The sequence below is a fragment of the Rhipicephalus microplus genome, chromosome 8 (assembly GCF_043290135.1).
Source record: "Rhipicephalus microplus isolate Deutch F79 chromosome 8, USDA_Rmic, whole genome shotgun sequence".
Lineage (NCBI taxonomy): Eukaryota > Metazoa > Arthropoda > Arachnida > Ixodida > Ixodidae > Rhipicephalus > Rhipicephalus microplus.
In genome coordinates this window covers 85,930,688-85,956,875 of record NC_134707.1, presented here as the reverse complement: position 1 = coordinate 85,956,875, position 26,188 = coordinate 85,930,688, and the positions used below count along the sequence as shown (strand labels likewise).

The window sequence follows — 26,188 nt, the reverse complement described above, 5'->3', positions numbered from 1 at the left end:
TAGTACCGGCATGCGTGGAAAGTACCAAGCTGTTAAGGCGTCACAACGTATGCAAGAAGGCATGAATATGCAAACGAACAGATTTGGTGATCTAAATTTATAAGTGATTTATTGATTAATCAATTGATTGATTGATATGAGGCGTTTAACGTCCCAAAACCACCATATGCTTATAAGAGACGCCGTAGTGGAAGGCTCCGGAAAGTTTGACCGCCTGGGGTTCTTTAACGTACGTGCACTCAAATTTGAGCACACGGGCCTACAGCATTTTCGCCTCCATCATAAATGCAGCCTCCGCAGCCGGGACTCGATCCCATGACCTGTGGGTCAGCAGCCGAGTACCTTAGCCACTACACCACTGCCGCGGGTTGAAATTCTTAAGTGAAACAGACACGAACAGCGATCATGTGACCACTTTTTTAGTATCACAAGTAAATTGGTTTGTTTCAATAATTATTGTCTGTTACAAAATGAGTCTCTTGAAGTTTGTCAGATAATTTAGCACATATGTGCAATTTTGTAATCATCAGTTAAAATAACGAGGCTTATTAAAGGTCCCGAGACCCCTCCACTTGGTTAAGGCAGAGATGGTCAGTGGAGCTGACACATGAAATCACATGAGGTAAGCAAAATATCGCCTACTCATGCATATTAAGCCTATAGCTTTCTTCAAGCTGTGACCTACCTTAGAATGCCGTTTTCAGGAGGCACCGGCATGGCATATTCTTTAGTACCGTGAGTGCATGGCGCCATAATTCGTAAGTACAAGAACAACACCGATAATAAGTTAGTTCCTGCGTGTTGCACATTATGTGCCCAAGCATGGGGTTTCTTAATAGTATAATAGTTCCTACAATTTTGTTATAAGAATTTAGTAGAGAAATATAGGGACTTTACCTTGATAATTGCATGTTCTCCAATACAAATTAGCTCATGAGGTTCAGAATTAGCCGTTCTGATAGCCACAAATGTATCTAAAGTCATAAGTACGAAGACTAGGCAAGTCCATGTACTGCCCGTAATTGCCACGGTGTTTGAACGTTTGCAGCGCCATGGTTCCGTCGATACTTTAGGGCACTCTATGCACCTAAGTACCGGCTTCAGTTTTCTACTATATGTATGCTATCGCCAGTGGATGTCGATTCTCGCAGGCGTCCCTTAGTGGACGCCTGAGCATCAGGGAATCAAGGCAGCAAGAATGCCAGGTCGCACCGATGCCGCGCTCAAGCAGTGCTCCTTCTCCTTGTCCGCCTCCTGCGCAAGGCGGGAGTAGGCGACTTCGGCTCGGCGGGAGAACACTGTTCCCAGCAGGCACACGTAAACCAGCGCGGCCGCCACGTGGACCGGGAAAATGGCGGCCGCCAGCATGGCGTCACGATCACTCCGAGGGTCCCAGCGCTTCCCTTCGCGGGGGTCAAACAGCAGGAAAGCGATCTGGATGAGCCATGTGCCCTGCACAATCAGGCAACAAGAAAACAGGTCATGCTCCTTTACTTCGACATACGGGATGCTGACGGACGTGGTCGAAAAGCCTCCGAAGGCCTTGGCTGGGACCATTAGAAGTTTGCTGTCGATCGTTCGGCCGATGGCATCGCTAGGTGACAGCAGCCGAACTATGAACCAGAAACTTCCAGAGAGGCGAAAACAGCCAAGGGTTGCCATTTCCGCTGATTATAAGTGAACTTGGGCTTTTTTTTTCCGAGTCTCTCGTAGAATTTTTCAGCTGCTTGTCGTTTTTTGTCGCTTATTTGCATGATGCCAGCAAACTTAGTTATCCTGTAGCAGTCTTAACATTCATTCATAGGCCGTTTGTCCTACTCTAATAGCGCGTTTGTCAATGGCATTGAAAATAGTTGCGTGTTGTAGTAAAGCGTACGTAGGTGGAACCAGGAGATAACGTTAACTATGCACTGGCAAACATGCGTTCAACCCAAGGGAGACTGTCTTGTAGGTAATGTTGACAAGCAAATAGGTGCTTTTCGTCATAACCGCGCTTTCTTTTGAAGTACAATAGAATTAAAGTGATTTTAAGACTATATTTTGTATTTCAATGATATATTTATCAGAATTGAAAATATTTTCAACAAGGTGAATATTGATGGAACTTCATGTTCTTTTAGACATCTTCGCGAAAGTCTCATCGCATTTCTGCACGGTTTTTCTGATGCTTGTTGCCCGAGTTGTACCTGGCAACTCTAAACCACTTATGGCGGCACAAGACGCCTTCTACTCCAGCTAAACATACGGGAAGGAGTCACAGCTAAAAGGTGTGATGACATGGACGCAGCGTGGAAATTGGAAATGCCTTGCTCAAAAAAGTACCGCACAATCTGGTTATAAATGACATCTGCACGGAAAGCTTCGCTAATCAATAGCGTATTAGTTCTTGTAGTCTCATAGACGAGAGTAAAATTATTGGTCTGGGACTGCAGCACTAAAAGTGCCTAATAAGTTGAATGGTCACTTCCTGTACTTCTGCTAGTTGGCCTATTATTTGCATGCGCTGGTAACTACAGCAGCGGCCTCCTCCTACAGCCAGTGTATGTATAACCCTGTTAAATGAAAAGCCTGACTGGAAGTTAGTTTCTAATGCGTACAGTTCACTGTGGCAGGAGGTGTTACCATGCCAGCTGTTGAAACCTTGCCTAAACACTTTTTGAGCGTGTTCGTTCTATAATTTAGTTTGCTGAAATTCCTTGAGGCGCATCATATTGTTTCCCTAAAAAATCAAGCAATATTTTCTACAGAGGCCACCAAAAGGGGGTGGTACGTTCATGCTTTGTCTCATAAGCAACTGTAGGAGGCAGTAGGTGTCGTGGAAAGATCTATTCATAGGCGCGAGTTTTTTTTTTTTTTTTTTTTTGGTCCAGACGGGGCATTGTTGTGTAGCCTGCAAGCCGCAGATATCAGAACTCGGAAAACTCCGCTTTTGTCGCCATTAGGCTTGCGGTCAATCGAAATTTAAATTTACTATTCATAACACATAGTGCTGTATAACTTACGTGCACTGAGTTTCAACACTGAGAATGTAGTCAAAATCGCAGCGTGTGTATTTTATAGCAACGCTATATTTTTATAACGCAGGTACATTTGTTACAATATAAAAAGATCAGAAATTTTCAAGTCGGCTCTTCATTTTCGAATGCATACAGAAGCAGCTATTAGACAGAAGAATTGAAATGAACTTGTGCAGCTCAGAGCGCATTCTTATCGTTTGTGTCATTGATTGCGGCATAACATTCTATAGATCTCACAACCCTTTCTATGTTTATGCAGATCCTTGCAATCACACAGGTATTATTTTCTGTCAACCGGACATCATAGGCCTTTCAGAACAAAGAAAAGTATGGCGTCACAGTAGAATCAGCCTTGAGTTATGGCTTTAGGTATAACCGATGCAGAATTTAGTGCACTGACTTCACGTCTATTGTAGTAAATGAAATGTGCTGACTTGCGAGAGTGGGTAAAATAACTTGCACGGAAATAAGGTAGGGGCTTTTTTTTGCGTACTCCTTCTTGGTTTTTATGTACATGCATAGCCCAGTTCACGTTTCCGTACGCGACTTCATTTGCGCATTATATTGTAACATACTATGGAGACATCTGTTCGGTACGTATGGGAGCTGTTTTCCGTTTCAGCGAACGGATGTGCACCACACACTAGGAGTAAATTTTGCATTTAAAGCAGAAGCACTGAATTGATATATAGGCGCTCCCGTTCCCGCAAATTTTCCCAACGGTCTTGAAAGGTTTCGCAAGACTCCGTCCAGAAAGCCGCGTGACTTTCTCTAAGTCACGAAATCGGACCATGAACGCCATCTGCTGTGTTATGATGTCTCATGATAAAGTATTCATCACGGAGCAGGTCACTGAAATCTATGACATCATCACGACTTCACGTGCTGGGTGAACCCTGAGCAGATCTTGGAGGCACTCCGAATCAATGTGAGCTACAAGAAGCTCGCCACTGATTCGATTCTTAAGGCAGTATAAAACAACGTTAGGTGCAGAACAGCGCGTGCGGAAAGAATCAATGCAATCGACTAAATACTTGAACGCGACTTGCTGCGCAAGCTGGAGGAAAACGAGAAGAGAGACAGGAAAGAGCACAGACCATATTTATTATCACTTCATTGATTGATATGTGGGGATTAACGTCCCAAAACCACCATATGATTATGAGAGACGCCGTAGTGGAGGGCTCCGGAAATTTCGACCACCTGGGGTTCTTTAACATGCACCCAAGTCTGAGCACACGGGCCTACAACATTTCCGCCTCCATCGGAAATGCAGCCGCCGCAGCCGGGATTCGAACCCGCGACCTGCGAGTCAGTAGCCGAGTACCTTAGCCACTAAACCACCGCGGCGGGGCTTTATTATCACTTCACTAAACCAATATATAGGCATGCCGTAGCCCCGCCGCGGTGGTCTAGTGACTAAGGTACTCGGATGCTGACCCGCAGGTCGTGGGTTTGAATCCCGGCTGCGGCGGCTGAATTTCCGATGGAGGCGGAAATGTTGTAGGCCCGTGTGCTCAGATTTGGGTGCACGTTAAAGAACCCCAGGTGGTCGAAATTTCCGGAGCCCTCCACTACGGCGTCTCTCATAATCATATGGTGGTTTTGGGACGTTAAACCCCACATATCAATCAATCAATCAATCATGCCGCACTACGCTGCTCCGATGCACATAAAACTAAGATTATATTGCAGAGATATTGCAAACAGAGCGGTGAAAAAGAGTTTAAATGTAGCAAGCACCAAAATGTAAACTACGTATTCGCAAGGTGTACACTTCTATTTTATCTCATTACTTTTTTGTGTCGTCTTATGGCATCAAGCATCTACGGTAACGGGAACACATCCAAAAGGTACTGTAGAACTGTTCGAAAATTTTTAAATAGCGTTTGACACTGACTAAAACAATAAACAATAATTTTCTAATCATTCAACACCTGCTACAAATGAGCGAAAACGATAAAGCACGACGCCGAGAGAGTAAAAAAACATAAAAACTTATGAAAACGTTGCTGAGCATCGCATGAAAAATAAAATAGAATAAACGAGTGCACACTAATCAATATGTGAACAAAAACAAAGGAAAAGAAAACCGTGCAAGGTGTAAACCCACAAGATTAAAAATGACCGTGCAGGAAGACTATTTCTCTGTCCGAAAGTAAGAGTGGTGGCATGCTTAATGCATTTAACTGCCTAATAAAATACGCTTCAGTAATATCCCCTTCATTCTTATCACGTGGTTTAGCCATGACTGCCACTTCACCGAGCAAAACGAATACGATGGCTTTAACATAAAGCCGTCTGAGGCTGAGGCGTAAAGAACCGCGTGGTAATTTTTTTTTCTTCGACGATGTCACACGCAACTTGTTTCAAACGTTTCATAATTTGTCAACCGTAAACTTTAAGTGGCTTACTATTATCTGAGATGTCAAATCAAACCACGGGTGGACTAGAGGAGCGGCACGTGCCTTTTTTCTAGTCCGGCCGTGGCCAAACCAGGCTAGATATCAGATGACGTCATTGCGCAAGTGTTCTGGTGCAGCTGTGTTGTGTTGCTGCTGCCGCCACACGCACTTACCTGCAAAACTGCGCAGATTCCCCGCGCGAGCGCCACCACCACGCTCGATCGCCGGGCCATCTCGACGGCGAGGCAGGCTGCCTGCGCGATGATGGCGTAGACGAGCAGCTCGTGCACCAACACATCGAGAGGCGCCCTGCCGTGCGAGTGCACGTGGAACACGAGCCCTTCACCCACGAAGGAGAGAAGCAGCGCGGCGTAGTCAGAGTCAGGTGGCAGAAGACCGTGTCCCCGTGGTGACGAAGAGAAGAGATCCACGGGTCCGCTCAGACCGCAGAACATGTATGTGGCCATGTGATGCCAGTTTCTGGGAGCCCACTCGCCCTTGGATATGCATTTACGAATCTGCGAGTCGGGAACGTGTAATGTACTACGTTCAGGCCTGCCTGCGTTTGCCGCCGACTCTCGTTACTATGAGCACTGACATTATGAACTGCCGGTTGTACCGAACTAAGTAGAAACTTTCGTTTATCGTGCTTCATTTTAGGCACATTTATTATTTCTGTGAGGAAACGGAAAACGTGAGAGCTGCCATGGTACGAGCTGTAACAAAGAATTGTTTAGATCATGCGACGTTCCGCGTGTTCAGTCCTAGCCGCGGCGGTCACACATCGATGGAGGCGGAGGGATGGCGCCCCAAGTAATGTGTGATGTAAGTTAAGTACACGCTGTAGAGCACCAGTTGGTCTAAATTTACAACGGCATGCCTCAAAGGCATATTGTTGTTACGGCACGTTATAATAATTGTTCGGGTTTAACGTCCCAAAAACTGAGATATGATTATGAGAGACTCCATAGAGGTCCAGAAATTTTAACCACCTGGGTTTCCTTGATATGCACCTAAATCCAAGTACACCGGCCTCAAACATTTCCGTCTCATCAAAAATACGGTCGTCATGACCGAGATTTGATCCCGCGACCTGCGGGTCAGCAGCCGGGTGCTTTAGCACTAGACCACAATGGCGGGAATGGTTATGGCTTGTGAAACCCCACATATGATTGTATTTCATTTGTTTGCAAGTTTGCCTTCTGATGTTTAGGTCTACTTAGTTTGAAATTCCGCAACAATACCGGTATGGGTTATACCTCGTTTATAGTGGATTAGACCAATATACATGTTTTGTGCACGACGACCAACTGAACACTGTCCAGTTAACAAGAGAGAGAGAGAGAGATAAAGATACAAGGAAAGGCAGGGAGGTTAACCAGACGCACATCCGGTTCGCTACCCTGCACTGGGGAAGGGATAAAGGTTAGAAAAGAGGTTGCAGAGAGATGAGAAGGTACACACAATCACGAGCACACTCGGTGAGCACACACAGTTCACAGGAGGTCGCTCAGGTTTGTTGACTTAAGGTAAAGAAGCAGTGCTTTAGTTGCTTTCTGCGCAACTGAGGCAGATGCCCAAGGTCCTAGTATCTTCTGCACACAAAATGGTCCGGGGTCAAGTCGATTCAAAACCATCCGTAGCTGGCATCGCTGTGTGTCGTAGCAAGCGCAGCTGCAGAGGACGTGTTCGATGGTTTCTTCATCTCCGCAGTAGTCGCATGTAGGAGTGTCTGCCATACCAATGCGAAAGGAGTACACCTTTGTGAATGCAACACCCAACCAAAGGCGGCATAACAGTGTCGCATCGGAGCGGGAAAGTTGTGATGGTAGCTTTAGCTTTAGCGAAGGATCCAGTTCATAAAATTGACACCTTTGGAAGCTGGTAGACGACCAGAACGTGCGTGTGAGATCTCGAGCCAGCAGGTAAAGTTGTCTTGCTGCATCATTCCTTGATAGAGGAATCGGGACTACACGGGTTTCTTCATGGGCTGAGCGGGCTGCGTCCAGTTAACAAAATTGACAGCAATCAGGCGGGAAAAACCGTACCGGCAAAAGGCGCACATTCTCTGCGCTAGGGCCGCTGAATTAAAAGCCTCAGCACCTTATGATAAGAAGATTCAGTTCTATTGACGCAAAGATTGTGAGAGTTCGTCCATCGTCCATGTCTGAAAAGCGGAAGTCAACTGTACATGAGATTAAGCGCCTAAGTACAAAAGTGGTATCACTTGAAGAGGCACAGTCTTCGGCAGGTATGAGTTCTAAGGCCACACCTGCAGACACACTGCGAGGATTTACGGATCAGCTTACATCAATATTTTCACGATGTAATGAAGCGGAAAATAGGATGCGTCGATCCAACCTACTCTTATTCGGTTTGCAAGACAATGCTAATGAGGATTGAGCAGCTTCTGAACAAAAAATTATTAAGTTTTGTTCTGAAAGATTGCAGCTTACACTCACTGGTACTCAGTTTGAAAGGGTTCATAGATTGGGTAAAACATGATAAAGAAAAGTGTCGACCAATCATTGCCAAACTTACCTTTTTTAAAGATAAGGACCAAACTTTGTCGCGTGCCCGAAATCTAAAGGGCACTACGTTTTCAATACGCGAAGATTTTTCATTGGCAATGCGACAGACCCGCAGAAAGCTAATAGAATTTGCCAGAACTCAAAATAAGCCATTTAGGCTTGTAGTTGACAAGCTGTGCATCGAAAACGCTACTTACGTCTATGACGCCGTCTCTAAGTCAGTTATACGCTCAAGCAGATAGATAGAAGGAAACGTACAAACGTTTAGGAAGCCGGAGCTGCATAAACCTTGCACTCCTCTATCACTAACAGTATCATTCACTAATATTAGAAGCATCTTATCCAAACGTGAAATAGTGTCATCTTATATCGATGATAGCCTTTCTGATATTCTTGTCTTCACTGAGACATGGCTTAACGCTGACATCAATGACAATGAGATTTTTTACGCATGCTAACAGATACAACGTCTATCGAAGCGATCGTCCAGACAGAAGGGGTGGTGGTGTTCTTATAGCTGTTAAAAAAACCATCACGTCTTATGTCGTCGCTTCCCATTATAAGATTGAAATTATATGGGTAGTTTGCACAATTCATTCCACAAGGATATTGCTCGGCAGCTGTTATCATCCTCCCGATTGTCATCATTCTTTCTTAGAAGAGTTGCGCAGCAGCATTAATTCTGCCATCGAAATCTGTGAGGCTCGCATCGTTTATTTATTCGGTGATTTCAATCTACCATTTATTGACTGGGAGCAGCTGTCATCTTCTTGTAAGTACTCAACTGACTTCATTAACTTAACTTTAGACTTTCATTTGGCTCAGGTTGTCACTCACTCAACTTGCGGTTCAAATACACTTGACCTCGTTCTTACAACTGCACCTGAAGCAATAGACCACATAAACTATTATGTTGTAGGCCCGTGTACTCAGATTTGGGTGCACGTTAAAGAACCCTAGGTGGTCAAAATTTTCGAAGCCCTCCACTACGGCGTCTCTCATAATCATATGGTGGTTTTGGGACGTTAAACCCCACAAATAAATCAACATAAACTATTTGAATGGCTTTAGTGACTACAAACTGCTGCAAGTTGATCTTTCTATCTTGCCACCTTTTGCAGGAACCAAATCAAAGAAAATTGGAGATTATAATAAAGCCGATTACGACGCCATTAACAGGAAACTTGAGTCTTTCCTTGACAATGTGCCGCTGCCTTCTGTTGGGACTCCGGGTCCTGCCGGTCTCGTTTTCGGTAGCTGGCCCCGTCGCAGGATCCATCGTCCAACAATTCAGCGAGAAGAAGCGCCCGAACGAACAACAGAGATTTATTTACATGTGGAGAAGTGGTCAACTGACCCAAAGAGAGAAGAGTGCGCGTGATACAAAACGTCTTCGGCATTTTATAGCGCCACGTTGTTGACACTGGGCGCCTTGTCCGCATCGTCAGCCAATACGGTGTCGCCGGCACCTCGGCCACGAGGGAGGGGAAAACACCTCTCACAACACAAGGAGTGGCACAACCCAACACGATGTCCATATATGGTCCCGGCGCCCCAAAATGTTACCAAATATGGTCACGAACGCATAGCAGACCCCGGAGCTCTCCCAGCGAGAGGAGGAACCCGAATGGGAAGGTGGGGGTGGCCGCCACTGTCGGTCAAGAACCGGTTCTCCCCCACATTCTTCTTGCTTGGCTCCCCAGGGCCGGTCGTAACAGTCTCTCGCGCGGGGGGGGGGGGGGTGAAGATCTCGATGGGCTGAGGTTTGCAGCCACTGTCCGGAGAGATCAGCGCCGGCAGTCGGTTTGGTGACGACCGTCTTTGATGAAGTAGAGGGCAACACCTGCTTCATTGAGGGCTCAACAGACATCACATACGCACATGAAAAGACAACTACTCCGCCGGTGAGCGCCGGACAATTCCGCCAAACTCCACCAGGCAATTTTCCCCTTTAACTGATATTAAAGGAAATACACAATTTATTCAACATGTTACTCACACTTTAAGGTGACACAAAACAACAACACTGGAAGCACACCGAACCCGAAACCCTGGCTAGCCGTGTCTTCAACGTTTTCAAACAAGTACACCTAAAAGAGTAAAAAAACAATCACTAGCTCTTGTCTAGGTCAGGAAAAAAAATGCCAGAGTTCTCGAGACATCCTCTCGCGTCAGGGGCATCGACTTAAGCCATCAGCGTTGCCATGGAGTACACCCTTTTTGTAGCGTATTTCAAACGTATATTGTTGCAAAACGAGGCTCCAACGCAGCAGGCGGCCGTTCTTAGAGGACATGGTCTGTAGCCAGGTGAGAGGACAGTGGTCCACTTCCACAATGAACTTGCTTCCGGCAATATAACAAGCCAGTTTCTGGACTGCCCAAACCAAGCACGCACATTCCTTTTCGCTAGCGCTGTAAACCTGCTCGCGAAGGGTGAGTTTCCGGCTAACATAGAGGACGGGATGCTCTTGATCCCCTTCATCCCTTTGACTAAGAACTGCCCCCATGCCTCTATCACTAGCGTCGCATTGGACTATGAAAGGCCTCGAGTAGTCCGGTGAACTAAGCAAAGGTTGGCTCGACAAGGCCGCTTTCAAAACGCGGAAAGCCTTTTCTTTCTCCTCATCCCAGTCGACCATTTGAGGCTCGGTCTTGCGCAACGCGTCAGTAAGAGTGCTGGCAATGTCGGAATATCTAGGGATGTACTTACGATAGTAACCAGCTATTCCAAAAAAAGCCCGAATATCGGTTTTCGTTCGGGGCTGGGGAAAGTCTCGGATAGCTGCCACTTTCATTTCAGAGGGACGGCGATGCCCTCGACCGATAACATGCCCGAGATAGAGTACCTCTGCTTGTGCTAGCTGACACTTGGGCGCCTTTACCGTTAAACTTGCTTCGCGTAGGCGTGTCAGTACTGCTCTCAAATGCGCCAAGTGTTCTGGCCAGGACGAGGAAAACACGGCGACGTCGTCCAAGTAAGGCAATGCGAAGTCCTCTTGACCCCGCAAAACCTTATCCATTAAGTTTGAAAAACAGTAAGGCGCGTTCTTTAGGCCGAAACTCAACACTTTAGGGCGGAATGTCCCCAATGGTGAAATAAATGCAGCATACCGGCTCGCCCTCTCGGTGAGCGGCACCTGCCAGTAACCTCTCACTAGGTCTAGCGTTGAGATAAATTGCGCGCTGCTTACCCTCTCGACGCGTTCCTCAATGTGGGGAATTGGGTATGTCTGATCCTTGGTGATGAGGTTTAACTTACGATAGTCTACGCAAGGACGCGGATCTTTGCCGGGTACCTCCACAAGAATTAACGGGGAAGTGTAATCACTTTCACACGGCTCAATCACGCCCAAATCCAGCATCCTGTTAACCTCTGCTTTTATTAGCTCAAGCCGACGAGGTGACACCCGATACGTCTTAGATCTTACCGGTTCCGACGAGGTAAGCTCTATGTCATGAGTGAGGACGGACGTCCGGCCTGACTCGCTTACAAATCTGTCCTGAAACTCGGTCAAAAGACCACGCAATTCCTGCTTCTGCTTCGTTGTCAGTTGTGACTTTGATACTAAATCCTCAACTCTTTTCTCGATCGGGACTTCGTCCGATTAGGGAGCTAATTCAGGGATTTCTGCCGGAACCTCGTCCGGAACATTTAAAGTCATGTTCACGATGGCTTCCCTCTCTTTGTAGGGTTTGAGTAAGTTGCTATGATACACCTGGTGTACCTTACGACTTCCTGGTAATTTTACCACATGGTGTCAGACAATTTTCGAGTAATCTCGGCCGGGCCTACCCACTGCGCTTCAAGCTTATTCTTTTGGGAGGGCCTCAACAACATGACCCTGTCTCCTACAGCAAAGTGTCGCGCTTTAGCTGTCCGATCGTAGTAAAGCTTAGCCTTCTGCTGTGCTTTGGTCATCGCACTCTCGGTCAGTTCTTGGGCTTTTGTTAAACGATCCAATAAGGTGAGGACATATTCCACTACTACAGGATCATCACCCTGACCTTCCCACGACTCTCTCAGCATACGAAGAGGAGACCGCAGTCTGCGGCCGTAAACAAGTTCCGCTGGCGTAAACCCTGTTGTCTCATGTGGTGCAGTTCTTAGTGCAAACATCGTTGCAGGTAAGCACATTTCCCGGTCAGTTTTTCGTTCAAAACATAAGGCTCTTAACACTCGCTTCATCACGGAGTGAAGCTTTTCTATCGAGTTCGACTGCGGATGGTACACTGAACTATGCAATAATTTCACGCCACACCGCTCTAGAAAGGTTGTCGTTAAGGCACTCGTGAAAATGGTGCCCTGGTCTGATTGTATCTCGGCAGGAAAGCCTACCCGGGCAAACACGGACAGAAGTGCGTTCACTACTTCGACGGAACTTAGCTCTTTTAGCGGGACCGCCTCTGGAAATTTAGTAGCTGGGCAGATTAAGGTCAGGATGTGACGGTAGCCTGAAGTTGTTTTGGGCAAAGGACCTACTGTGTCAATTACCAACCGACGAAAGGGCTCCGTGATTACGGGTACCAGCTTCATTGGAAATTTCGCCTTATCTCCCGGCTTACCCACTCGCTGACACACATCGCAAGATTTTACAAACCTCTCTACATCTTTAAAGCATCCAGGCCAGTAGTATTCCTGTAAAAGACGATTTTTCGTCTTCTTTACGCCTAAGTGGCCTGACCATGATTCTCCATGCACCAAACTAAGCAAATCCTGACGATACGCCTGAGGTACGACTACCTGGTCAAACTCTACTCCTCGCCTATCTAGATATTTTCGATAGAGTATGCCGCTCCTCTCTTGGAATCTCACATTTCGTTTGGCGATTCCCTCTTTCGAACTGTCCTGGAATTGCTTAAGCGTCGGGTCCCCCTTTTGTTCGGTTATTAATGAAGCGGGGCTCACCTGCAGCAGCCGACTGAAATTATCCGAAGTTGGCATGACACACAACTCTTTTGTATTTTCTAGTACCTGGAATGTGTCACCCTCTGTGCTATCCTCTGTACTACCAGGGATCGGCTTGGGAGCAACGGCATTTTCTATTTGCTCGGTCAACGAGGCGTAATTGACCCCTTCCAATTCGGGAGGAGGTTCAACGTCGCCTTTAGGAAGGGTTGCCTCCGCGACTACGGCTTCTGCAGCCTGTTCTCGCACAAGTCGATTTGTTACCGTGGTGTCCAACTCGCAACCAGGCCCGTTGTCGATTTGAGGCTTGTTTGCCTCAGTGAATGTTGCTCTCGCAGCCAGCGCACGTGCCTTCGATCTAGTCAGTGCCTGCACTATGCCTTCTCCCAACGTTAGACCTTTCTCCTTCAGCATTTGATCTGACTTATTTGAAAATAAGTAAGGATACTGAGGGGGTAGATATGGCGATACCGCGGCTTCTGTTTCCAATGTTCCAAATGCGCCTTTAAGGACAACTTTAGCTACGGGAAGGCACTGACTGTTTGCTTCTATGGCTTGTCTAATCCAGGCACAGTCTCCTGAATACTGTCCGGACTGAACAAAGGACGGATGAACTACGTCCATAGTGGCTGCGGAGTCTCTAAGAACCCGACACTGCTTGCCGTTCACGGTAAGGTCGTACATATAGGGCTCTAACAACTTCATGTTCTCGTCGGCTTCATTTATAGATAAAAAGGCCACCTTTTCTTTCGGGCAGTCTTTCGCGAAGTGCCCTGTTTCGTGGCAATTGAAACAAGCCGCTGGTTTTTTTGCCTCAAATTTCCTGTTGCTTGCCTCTGCCGACGCCCCATGGTTAGATGAATTGTTTTCCTCACCCTTTTGTGCGAGACTTGTCGGTTGTTTTCTAAACGGCGCCTTATTCGGTCGTAGGAATTTTTCCCTTTTAGGCTCGCTGTTTGCCCCGAGGGCGCGGCGCGTAACGAATTCTTCAGCGAGCTCTGCGGCTTTTGTTACGGTGTTCACGTCTGGTCTATCCTGCACCCAAAACCTCACCTTTTCTGGTAACCTTTGATAGAATTGTTCCAGACCGATACACTCGAGCACCTTGTCATGATTCCCATACGCTTTTGCCTCTTTCAGCCACTCCCCCATGTTGGCCATTAACTTGTAAGCAAACTCCGGGTATGAATCATTGCTCTCTTTTACGGCGTTGCGAAATTTTTGTCTGAAACCTTCCGCTGACAACCTGTATTTCTTGAGAAGGCTCGACTTTACCTCACTGTACTCGTCAGCCTCCTCTTTCGTGAGGCGCGCGATTACTTCTGAGGCCTCCCCCGGAAGTAAGGACAACAAGCGTTGAGACCATGTATCCTGGCTGAAACCTTGCCTTTCACAAGTTCTCTCAAAGTTGACGAGGAACAGCCCAATGTCCTCCCCTAGCTTGTACGATCTCATTAGGTCCGTCATTTTGAACCTGACCCGCTCTGCTGTACCGGATGCCTCGCTGCCTCCTGCTCTACTATTATGGCTAATCTCTAGCTCGAGACGCTTCATTTCAAGCTCGTGCTTTCGCATTTTGTCTGCCTCGGCCGCCTTTCTTTCGGCCTCTGCCGCTTGCCTCTCCTGAATCTCCTCGACACATTCTGACAGCTCGTCATCCTCCGCCCACAATGCGAGAATCGCCTCTATCAGCTCTGGCTTTCTTTGAGAGTCCGACACCTCCAGATTCAACTCCCTTGCAAGTAGCCACAACATGGACTTTCGCAGGGATTTCAGATTCATGGCTGCCTCCAGTACCGCTGTCTCTGTTCCACAAAGATTCCTGTCCTGCAACTAATTAACCTTGACGGCAACGACAGCTCTAGGTTCCTGCCTTGCCTCAAGTTTTCCGTTAACTTAGTCTACAAATAAAGCTTCAAAAGCTCTTACACGGAATCCTGCCATGTCACTGTTAACCTTGATGCCACTGACAGAAAGAGCTTAACCAAGCTATCACACAATTTCTGCCTGACGCAAGTTACCTGTTAACCCAATGACCAAGACAGCCCCTCTCTACCAGCTTTTACTTAACACATAGAGTAAATGCCTGGTAAAATTTAACAGAGAAAGCCGGCACTCACCAAGTTCGCAGTCATGTCTCCGGCGTCGTGCCTCTCAGAAGTGCCGTTCGATTCCCTCTGGAAGTCGATGAGCTCGTGTCCTCCTTCTCCTGTCGTCCCGTTGTTGAACTTCGGGCTCACTCCGTCCAGTGGTCGCTTTCGGGGTTATTGGCATCCCGCCGCTGCCATCCAGTTGTTGGGACTCCGGGTCCTGCCGGTCTCGTTTTCGGTAGCTGGCCCCGTCGCAGGATCCATCGTCCAACAATTCAGCGAGAAGAAGCGCCCGAACAAACAACAGAGATTTATTTACATGTCGTAACAGTGGGGAGGTGGGGGTGGCCGCCGGTCGTAACAGTGGGGAGGTGGGGGTGGCCGCCACTGTCGGTCAAGAACCGGTTCTCCCCCACATTCTTCTTGCTTGGCTCCCCAGGGCCGGTCGTAACAGTCGACTGTTACGACCGGCCCTGGGGAGCCAAGCAAGAAGAATGTGGGGGAGAACCGGTTCTTGACCGACAGTGGCGGCCACCCCCACCTCCCCATTCGGGTTCCTCCTCTCGCTGGGAGAGCTCCGGGGTCTGCTATGCGTTCGTGACCATATTTGGTAACATTTTGGGGCGCCGGGACCATATATGGACATCGTGTTGGGTTGTGCCACTCCTTGTGTTGTGAGAGGTGTTTTCCCCTCCCTCGTGGCCGAGGTGCCGGCGACACTGTATTGGCTGACGATGCGGACAAGGCGCCCAGTGTCAACAACGTGGCGCTATAAAATGCCGAAGACGTTTTGTATCACGCGCACTCTTCTCTCTTTGGGTCAGTTGACCACTTCTCCACATGTAAATAAATCTCTGTTGTTCGTTCGGGCGCTTCTTCTCGCTGAATTGTTGGACGATGGATCCTGCGACGGGGCCAGTTACCGAAAACGAGACCGGCAGGACCCGGAGTCCCAACAACTCAGCGAGAAGAAGCGCCCGAACGAACAACAGAGATTTATTTACATGTGGAGAAGTGGTCAACTGACCCAAAGAGAGAAGAGTGCGCGTGATACAAAACGTCTTCGGCATTTTATAGCGCCACGTTGTTGACACTGGGCGCCTTGTCCGCATCGTCAGCCAATACGGTGTCGCCGGCACCTCAGCCACGAGGGAGGGGAAAACACCTCTCACAACACAAGGAGTGGCACAACCCAACACGATGTCCATATATGGTCCCGGTGCCCCAAAATGTTACCAAATATGGTCACGAACGCATTGCAGACCCCGGAGCTCTCCCAGCGAGAGGAGGAACCCGAATGGGGAGGTGGGGGTGGCCGCCACTGTCGGTCAAGAACCGGTTCTCCCCCACATTCTTCTTGCTTGGCTCCCCAGGGCCGGTCGTAACACTTCCTTTTACAGTCGCTCAGTTGAGGAAAACTGGGTTTTTTTCAAGAATGCGATTTCAGCCCTAATAGAAAAACACGTGCCGTTGATAACGATTACGAATGATAAAACTAATCCATGGTTCACCAAGTCTTTGCGCAGACTTAGAAACAAAAAGAAGCGGCTTTATCGGTCTGCGAAAAATTCGCGTTCACACACGTCTTGGGGAATGCCTAAAGAAATATTGCCACGAAAGTACAACTGCGAAAAATAAATACTATTCCCAGGATTTGCCTTCACTCCTAAAATCTAATCTGAAAAAATTCTGGAAAGTTATAAGTCCTGATCGGGACGATAACTTCATTTCATTACAAGATGCAAATAACACTCCTTTTGCCGACACTGATTATCCTCATGTCTTTAATTCATTCTTTTCATCCGTGTTTACTAGCGAGCATGCTCACCTTCCAGAAATTGTTGAACGCGATTACTCATTCATGACACCTATAGATATCACAATTGAAGGCATAGTTAAAGTTATTGAAAATCTGAAGATGTCATCATCTTCTGGTATTGACGATATCAATTCAAAAATATTAAATAACACTGTTTATGCGTCTGGCAATATCCTGTTTCACATTTTTCGGCAGTCGCTCGCTACAGGAATGTTGCCTTCTGACTGGAAGATAGCGAAGGTAGTGCCAGTTCATAAAAGTGGTAGTAAAAGTTCACCTGGAAATTATCGCCCCGTTTCCTTGACGTGCATATGTTGCAAGATGCTTGAGCATATCATAGCTTCTAACATTTATGCGCATCTAGAATCTAACAATTTCTTTTTCTCAAACCAGCACGGGTTCCGAAAGGTCTGTTCTTGCGAGACTCAACTCTTTGAGTTCACCACCGACCTACATTCTAACACGAACAGTAATCTACAGACAGATTGTTTATTTCTTGATTTTGCAAAGGCATTCAATCGTGTTGCTCATTGTCACTTGATATTACAACTGTCATCACTAAAACTTGATTCACTCACGCTAACATGGCTCAGAAACTTTCTAACTAACCGCCAACAATTCACTATCGCCAACAATCACTCTTCATCACTCTGTTACGTTTCTTCTGGTGTACCACAGGGCAGTGTTCTTAGTCCCTTACTTTTCCTCATCTACATTAACGACCTGCCTGACAACTTATCCTCATGTATGCGTATATTTGCCGATGACAGCATTATCTATCGTCCCATCCGCAACAATAGCGATCATCTAACTCTTCAAAAAGAACTCGAGCATATAATTGAGTGGTGCAAAACATGTCAAATGACACTTAATGTTTCCAAATGCAAACTAATCACCTTTAGTCGCAAACGTGATAACTTTAATAGCCAATACATAATTGATAATAGCATTGTAGAACGCACTGATCATTACAAATACCTAGGCAAAAACTTAACTTCTACACTTTCGTAGTCCACACATATCACTTCTATCTATGCCAACACATCAAGATCATTACGTTTTCTGAGCCGAAATCTATACAGTGCTCACTCCGATGTGCGCAAACTAGCTTATCTTGCTTTAATCCGTCCTCAACTGGAGTTCGCATCCTCCATTTGGTCACCATATCAACAATAATACCTCATAGATAAGTTAGAATGTATACAGAACAGAGCTAGTCGGTTCATAGCGCGTAATCACAGCTACCCGTCCAGCGTAACACAGATTAAACATAGCCTTGCACTCGAGCCACTGAAAATTCGCCACGACATCCCTATTTCACAAACTCATCCACACCAGCATGATGCCATCTGTTCACCCTAATCTAGCACATCGAACTTCGAGCAGACTACATAACACCTTTAGCTTATCACGCATGTACGGCAATACTAACGCTTTCAACCAGTCGGCTCTTCCACGAGCTATTCGTTTGTGGAATGATTTGCCAGATGATCTTGCGTCAAAACAAGACCACACAAAGTTCTATCATACTCTTAAAAAATACTTATGCACCAAAACTGCTCTATCGCATCTTCGTAACCATCAGTATTTACCGAACTGTTGCCGATGTTTTTGCACTATTGTAGTTACTGTCATAATAGTTTTTTTGTATTTCACCTTCACATACTGTAACTCACTTTTCTAGTATGTATTTTGCTTACATGTTCATAAGTTGAACTGCATTTTCTATTATATTCATTATTTTCTTATGTATGTGTAGATATCATGTATATATATTTTGCTAACATATTATCTGTACCGCCCCCCTTACACAATGCCCCTCGAGGGCTCTGTAAGGTACTGTAAATAAATAAATTTAAGCGTCGCTGAAATAATATTGTTACAGCAAGCAATACCTGAATAGACAATTTGCATTAATCTGCGAGGTGACTTTCCTGTAAGGTTTGTTTTCCGAACAAAAATTCTCTTTCAAAAACTGCTTTTCTCGCTTATTGTGTTTTTGCCTTTCCCCCTTTTCCTCACGAACGACAAGTTCCATGTCGTCCACCATACGATGGCTGAGGGTGGGCACGAAGCGGGACAGCCCCATAGTAGTTTTTGAGGAAAAAGACGTTTTGTTGTACTTGCGTGCCTTTGCTAGAATTTGGAGAGGCAAAAGTGGAGTTGAGTGAGAAAAGCATTTTGTGAACGAGAGTTTTTGTTTGAAAAACAAACCTCACAGGACAGCCGCCTCGCAGGTTATTGCAAACTGTGCATCGTAAAGCCTGAGTATGTGTAACGAATGAGTCATGGCCGTATCGATACCTGGTGCCCGAAAGAACGTCAATGCTTGTGAGATACCTCGGTAGCCAAGCCCAATGTCGCCGCTGCTATCTTGACCACTCCTTCGGCCCGTCCCGCGGATGCACTTGCCAAAAAGCGCTCCCCGGAGGCACGGCATCTGGCATGCTGTCGCCACGTACGCAGCGACCACCACGTGCCGAAGGCAAACATAATGACGCCCGGCAGAACGTGACCGTAGAAGGTGCCCATGGTTCACCTGCAAATGTAAACACAACATAGGGCACAGTTGTTTAGAGAGCGTAACCTCCATGTGATGCGGAACACTCACGTTGATATGCAGGGTGTTTGTGTGAATCAAAAGCATGGCACTCTCCCAGCATCACTAAACACAAATATATCGACACTCTGACTCCTAAAACTGTGTCACCAAGCAAAGTTTCTCAGCACCAAATGTTCATTATGCCAATACGAAGGCAGATCTTATGTTTTATCTTTGAAAGTTGTAATGGAAAGCTTCACAATATTTTCAACTATAAAAAGGTGTTATCATTTAGGATGTGAAGAACGCGGAGTGCTTTATATGCTGCCGTTATTATGACGCAAGTAATTTAAGCTGTCGTTTCAAATGGCTGAAAACAACGCGATACCTGTTCTTTTCCGCAAGGCGCGCGATGAATATTCAGGCTATCCTCTAGCAGGTGACTCGACAAACGCTGCTCAGCGTATGCAGAATCATTCTTGCGCATGGCGGAAAGAAGTACCCGACAGACGTATTTATTTCATCTGCTGATCAAACACGAGCTTCCATAAAGCCCTCCTGTTTTTTTTTTTAATGTGCAGTTATATTTTTTATTTTATTATTTCAGACTGCAGCGTGTCTACGCAAATATAAAAATACATTCCTTGTTCAAGAATTTCAAATCATGATAAAAAAACCAAGAGGTCACCCAATCATGTTTCCCCGCTGCTTTGTAAAAAAAAACGAATGCCCACCAAGCTTCTTTTTTTATACTTCAAAAATGGTTGGTGTCCACATCTATCTCTCGCGTCACTTTTTCAAAAAGCTCGGTCATTCTTTCAACACATAGGAAAAGCGTGGCACGCAGTATAGAATCTAACGTGCTTGTTTATTGTTTAAAGATAACGTCCATTGATGGTTTCAAAACACAACCGAGAGTGTGCTCATTGAAAGACTGATTTCGAGTGGCATCTTTCATTGACGCTTCACTGACGTCACGATTTGCTGTAGCATCTTACGGAAAGTCGATGGAGATTAGTTGCTGCTGGCGATGCGGCGGTGACCTTGCCCGCATTCCCAAAGTGCAGCTTTTCGCTGTTCTTCAGGAAGCTACTTCAGACACGCTGCTTACTACCATGTTGCTCCCACCACCTATGCAGACATACAAGGCACCTTACCACAGTGCTGAATAACAAGAGTACGAAAGGCTAGGTCACCTTCCCCTTTATATCGGTGACTATGACTCTTGGTGACGACACGAGCCTTCTAGACGACAGAGTTTCCTAAAACTAACGAGAGGGGACTCTGGCACCGCGATCGTTTAGCGACCATGGGAATGATGGGTAGTACACAAATTTGCCTATTCTTCGTGCTTGCGGGCTTCGAACGTTATCGTGGCTTTGTTTAATGCTGTGTTTTGGTTTTGTTTCGAATAAAAGGACGGGCCATTGTGAACTTCGTGAGCCGATTTGAATTGGTGAGCCTAAAAAATAAGTGGGCGAAGTGCAACTGCTGGACATTAGCCCATTGTCGTCTCGTGACAAAGTAGCTTCAAGCCACGCGGAGCCAAAAGGAGCCGACAGTACGAAAATTAGACAAGTTAGTGTGCTACCCATTATTCTCATGTTCATTGAAGCACCGTGCGTTGGAGCTCCCGTGGACAATAGGGCTAGAGTTTTCTCTAGTCCATTTAGAGGAAACTCTATAGGCTCTAGGCATCTTAGAGTTGATGCGTTGTATCCGCGCTTCGCGGTCGTTTATACCAGCTGACCTCTTCACGCAAAGTCGAGCACACGTTTAATGTACACATTCAGAGAATATGGTTGAAGGAGCAGGTTTCGTGGCTTCCTTTACAACACAACTGATGAAAATCAGAATTTCACCAATGCAGGCTGTGGGAGTGAGGTAAGTGCGTGTCTGCAAAATTACGACATAGAGAGTTGAATACTGGCTAATCTGGGGTGGGTGGAGAGAATTTCCTCCTACTCAGTCTGTAGTCAGATGTAGTTTCGTTTAACGTGGTCGAAAGGTCCTCAGCATAGAGTTTCATACAATAATACCTAGAGAGGAATCTGGCACTGCAATCGTGTACCCTCATGAGAATTATGGTAAGTGCAAGCTTCAGATTGGATCGCGTTAGCCAGTGAACTGTCTTACGGATCTTATTCTACAGTTTCAGCTTCGTTCTTCGCTGCTGCTTTGTTGTTCAAAGAAACTGAAACTGCTAGGCCTCTCAATTAACTGCAACGCTGGAGCTGTATAAGTCGTGTTTGATATCTTAAGCGAAGCCTCATCCACTCACCGCTGCGCATAAATGTAGCGTCCCATGCCATGGCATGGGACGGTACAGGATATTAGAGTGCCGGATATTACATCGAGTTCACGTTTGTTGTTAGTGCGTCTTGCCAAAACTCGTTGAAATCAACTGCAAAATGACGGTGACGCGAAGTAGATGCACCTCCACGCTCTTCTGACTCGACTTCGCAACAAAACGAGAGGTGCGTTGGGGGCAGACCACTTGAACAGACGCACTTTGCATCGCAGCAGACGAAACGTTAAGTGTTTATCACTTGATACTGTGCTGTTATTTCTATAAATAGAAATTGCGTATATACTTTCGATAGCAAAACAAGAATGTTTCTTTTCAAATGTTGTAAGAATAATTCATTGCGTCTTGATTCCAAGTCGTGAACGCAATGGCCGAGCAATGCATACCCTGGGGCTTAAAATTCTCCAGGTTTCGCGTCTACCGCCTAGTCACAAAACCCTTTTGCAATAAAGTTTACGTACAAAAAAAATGAAGCAAGTTTCAATTAGACACAACTTCATATCACTTTGTTTTACACTCGGCAAACAAGCGTCGCGAATCTCAAGAACGTGATCCATCCGAAACAGATCCGAAGCCTGTACTTCCCATATTTCTCATGAGGGTACAAGCGCCGCTGAAGAAGCCCACGCAGACGCTATCACCAGATTCCCATCTAGGTATTGTTGTATGAAACTGTCCTCAAATAGGCAGTCATGTTAATGAGCCGGCCCGCCAGTCCCACCGAGATATGTCAGTTTGACGCCAGAAAAAAAATTTATATTTTATTAAACTACACGCTACGTTACCCAATGCTGGTCGATATAATTAACCTATTGTTGGTATATACTAGTAAAATTATGTACGTCAAATTTTCTCGTTAAACTTACTTTTATAGCATCTGCATTTTGACCACAAGTACTGTTTTTCTTACTGAATTAATCATTGATATATCCTGAAAAACAGACCGGGGTGGAACGATATAAAGACCAGGAATTAAAACCACATTGGTATCTCGGCACACCACATACTTCACTCACGGAGGCATATTCCGCCGTGACGAAAATTTATGACAAACGATTTCGTTCCGTGATAAAATCTCCGCGCCAACATATATTCCCAAAGAGGACATCGTTCCAGGCATAGTGTTCCACATGTGATGACCACGGCTGCAAGAAATGCCCAGCGCCGCATGCTATGTACCAGATTTTGATAAAATATTCTTCATAGATAATATATATCACTGTTCTTTTTTTTGTTTTTCACAGTCCTGAGCAATTAGATTCTGCATTTGGTATTGCGTATATACAATATACACTTGCGTATATATAACCACCAGGAGAGCGTGGTAATGGAAAGAGCGCTGTACGTGCTGGATGCCTGGGTGTGTGTGTGCGGAATGTGTCGTTTGCGCTTAAATTATTTTTGGGGGATCTACCCAAACTTTTCTCTCTCTCTCTCTCTCTCTCTCTCTCTCTCTCTCTCTCTCTCTCTTCTTTTTTGTCTATAAATTAGCACGACGGGTCCACCTGGAGAGCGAAGGAAGACGACGAATATTCTTACTCGTTTAGCAGGATCTTCAAAACTTTAGCACTTTTCATTCTACCATCAGTACGACACATCAGTTACCTTCTGAAGTTCATTTGCGTTGTCAAATTTGTGTTCGATCACCCTATTCACGACCAACACCTAATCGCGTGTGCGTGCGAGGCATGCAAAACACGTCATCACAATCATCGTCATTATAAGCGCTGACGGAACAGCCGCTGGACGTCATGGCCCCGCTCTCCAGCAAGAAAAATGCCAAGGTCGTGCGGGTCAAGATGCCTTCCCAGCAGACGGACAACCCCACCGAAGACCTCTGGCTGGCGTTGGAAAAAGCGTTTCACGAGATACAGGAGAAGCAAATCTACAGTCAAGGTTTTGACGAGCTATACCGTTGCGCGTACACTCTGGTACGACGCAACGCGAGCGAGCGCCTCTACAATGGACTTCGCACAGCCGTCGCGAAGTACCTCGCCAACAACGTTCGCCCCCTAGTCATGGCTAAAACAGGTGACGATTTCCTGCGGACACTGAATCAGGCGTGGAAGAACCACCAGAAGAGCATGGTAATGATTGGTGACATCGTGAGGTACCTGGATATCGCGTACGCGTCTCTGAACAACGTCGACGGCGTGCACAAGATGGGCGTGTCTCTCTTTCGGGACGAGGTGGCGCGGTACGCTGACGTACGGGACCGTCTGTGTGCGACCCTTCTAAGCCTCGTCCATAAAGAGCGCGAAGGCGGATCCGTCGACAGGCATCAGATCAAGCAGGCGTGCGACATGCTCGAGAGTTTGGGACAAGGTTCGAGGTCAGTCTACGAGGAAGACTTCGAACGTCCCTTCCTGGCCGACACGGCACGATTCTACAAGGCACGGCGCCAGAATTATCTCCAAGCGATGGACTCTTTCGCGTACGTCGCTAAGGTGAAACAATGCATCGACGAAGAGTCCGAGCGGGCGAGGCAGTGCCTGAACGAGTTCACCATGGCTCCCGTCACCCGTGTCCTTGAAGGAGAGCTTATTGGGGAGTGCATGGAAGCCATCCTGGAGAAGGAGGGCTCTGGCGTCGGGCACATGCTCAAGAACTTGATGACTGAGGACCTGGCGCGCACCTTTTGCCTCGTCAATCGAGTGGAGGGTGGCCTGAAAACCTTCCTCGACAGCGTTAGCAAAGAGCTGCGCAATATAGGAAGCTCGATAGTGAGAGAGGAGGGAAACTCTGTAAGCCTAATCGCGAGACTGGTAGACCTTAAATCCGACGCCGACCACATGCTGCGGCACTCCTTAAACGAAAACTACTCGGCCGAGCAGGCGATTGCCGAAGACTTCGAATACATACTGAGTCTGACTGAAAAGTCTTCAGAGCTCCTATCTGCATCTGTGGACGATGCGTTACGACGCGGGATCCTGCGTATGACGGAGCAGGACATTGACAGTGTGGTGAAAGAAGTGGCTGCGATATTTTCGTTCTTGCCGGACAAGGATCTCTTCGTGAGCTGCTACACCGAGCACTTGGCCAAGAGGCTGCTTGCCTGCCGGAACACTTCGTACGACGCCGAAAAACGCGTGGTCGCCAAGCTCAAGTCCGAGTGCGGATGTCGATTCACACATAGGTTGGAAACGCTATTCAAGGATTTGCACAACTCCGATGCCATCACTCAGGAATTTAATGAAGCTGTGTTCTCTTCAAGAATGGACTTGAGCAAAGTTCGCCTGAATGTACGCGTGCTGACGACGGGATTCTGGCCCCTGCCTTGGGCCTTGCAGCCAAGTAAAATCCCAGAAGTCCCAGGAAATGCTTTTGAGACGTTCCGACGGTTCTACCTGGCCAAGTACAAAGGCCGGCAACTGACCCTGCAACCACAACTCGGCAGTGCCGTCATGAGTGCCGTGTTCTACGGGCCGTGGGAAGAACAACCTTCTTCGTCACGAGCGACAAACGCGTCCGCTAGCAAGCCGCGCACATACACCATACAGGTGACGACGTTCCAGATGTGCGTGCTGACGCTGTTCAACAGCCACGACAAGCTTACGTACGCGGACATCGCCTCCGAGACCAACATACCGGAGAAGGACCTGGCGAAGGCTTTGCACTTGTTGTGCTCGGGCAAGACCTCCGGGCCACTTCTTACAAAGACGCCGGGCACGGAGCAGATTGAAGACAACCACGTTTTCGCCGTCAACGACGCCTTCACAACCGCTGTGCAGAAGGTCGAGGTTCAGTCGGTGTGTGGTCAAAAAGGATCTCCGCCAACCAGCAGCGACTACGAGATGGCGTACATTGAGGAAACACGAAAGAGCGCGATGGACGCTGCCATCGTCAGGGTGATGAAGTCACGCCAAGTGCTGTCGCACGAGAATCTCCTGGTCGAGGTGACTAAGCTCCTTCGCGCCAGGTTTACGCCCAGCCCAGATGCGTTCCAAGAACGAGTCGATAAGCTTATTGAAAAAGAGTACATGGAAAAAGATGCTAACAACCCGCACTTGTACCGCTATGTGCCTTGAAAAAGCGACGGCGGCGCTCTCACTCAACGTAATTACGACTGCTCAACAAAAACAGATTTGATCGCAAGCGAAGAGCAAAGCAGAATTGTTGCCCCTGTGCCATGATTGCAAAGAAATACTTCGCACCTCAGATAAAGCAAAATTAAAGTTATTAAACCAGTCAACGTAACTGTGGACATTAATCGATTGATTTGTGGGTTTAACGTACCAAAATCACGATATGATTATGAGAGACGCCGTAGTGGAGGACTCCGGAAATTTCGACCACCTGGGGTTCTTTAACGTGCACCCAAATATGAGCACACGGGCCTAGAACAGGTCCGTTCGATTCACCTGCACCAGTCAGAACCAGTTCACGGCTGTGCACGTGAAGTTCAGAAATTGTGCAGCGTGAGTTCAGCGGTGCAGGCACAGCACGACACCCGAAACGAATGACGATGTGCCGACAAGGGGCAGGCCTTATTTCTTTTCGCTTAATTTACATCGTTCAGCTAACACTGAACGATGGTAAACCGCACATGTGGACAGTTTATGCGGCGCAA

At 46.9% G+C, this 26,188-nt stretch overlaps 2 protein-coding genes across 2 annotated transcripts; one reads left to right on the top strand and one right to left on the bottom strand.

The window, feature by feature from the left end:
- Positions 1-403: 403 nt before the first annotated feature.
- On the bottom strand, positions 404-19,784 carry LOC119165094 (transmembrane protein 45B). The gene is made up of 4 exons (XM_037417283.2): positions 19,699-19,784; positions 19,109-19,307; positions 5,596-5,940; positions 404-1,452 (listed from the first exon to the last, which is right to left on the bottom strand). Exons 2-4 carry the CDS (start codon positions 19,298-19,300, stop codon positions 1,177-1,179), a joined length of 813 nt encoding a protein of 270 aa, XP_037273180.2. The 5' UTR covers positions 19,301-19,307; positions 19,699-19,784; the 3' UTR covers positions 404-1,176.
- Positions 19,785-23,369: 3,585 nt separating this feature from the next.
- Positions 23,370-25,646, top strand: LOC142768307 (cullin-3-like). Its single transcript, XM_075870270.1, has one exon. The coding sequence runs from the start codon at positions 23,370-23,372 to the stop codon at positions 25,644-25,646; it is 2,277 nt and encodes a 758-aa protein (XP_075726385.1).
- Positions 25,647-26,188: the final 542 nt, after the last annotated feature.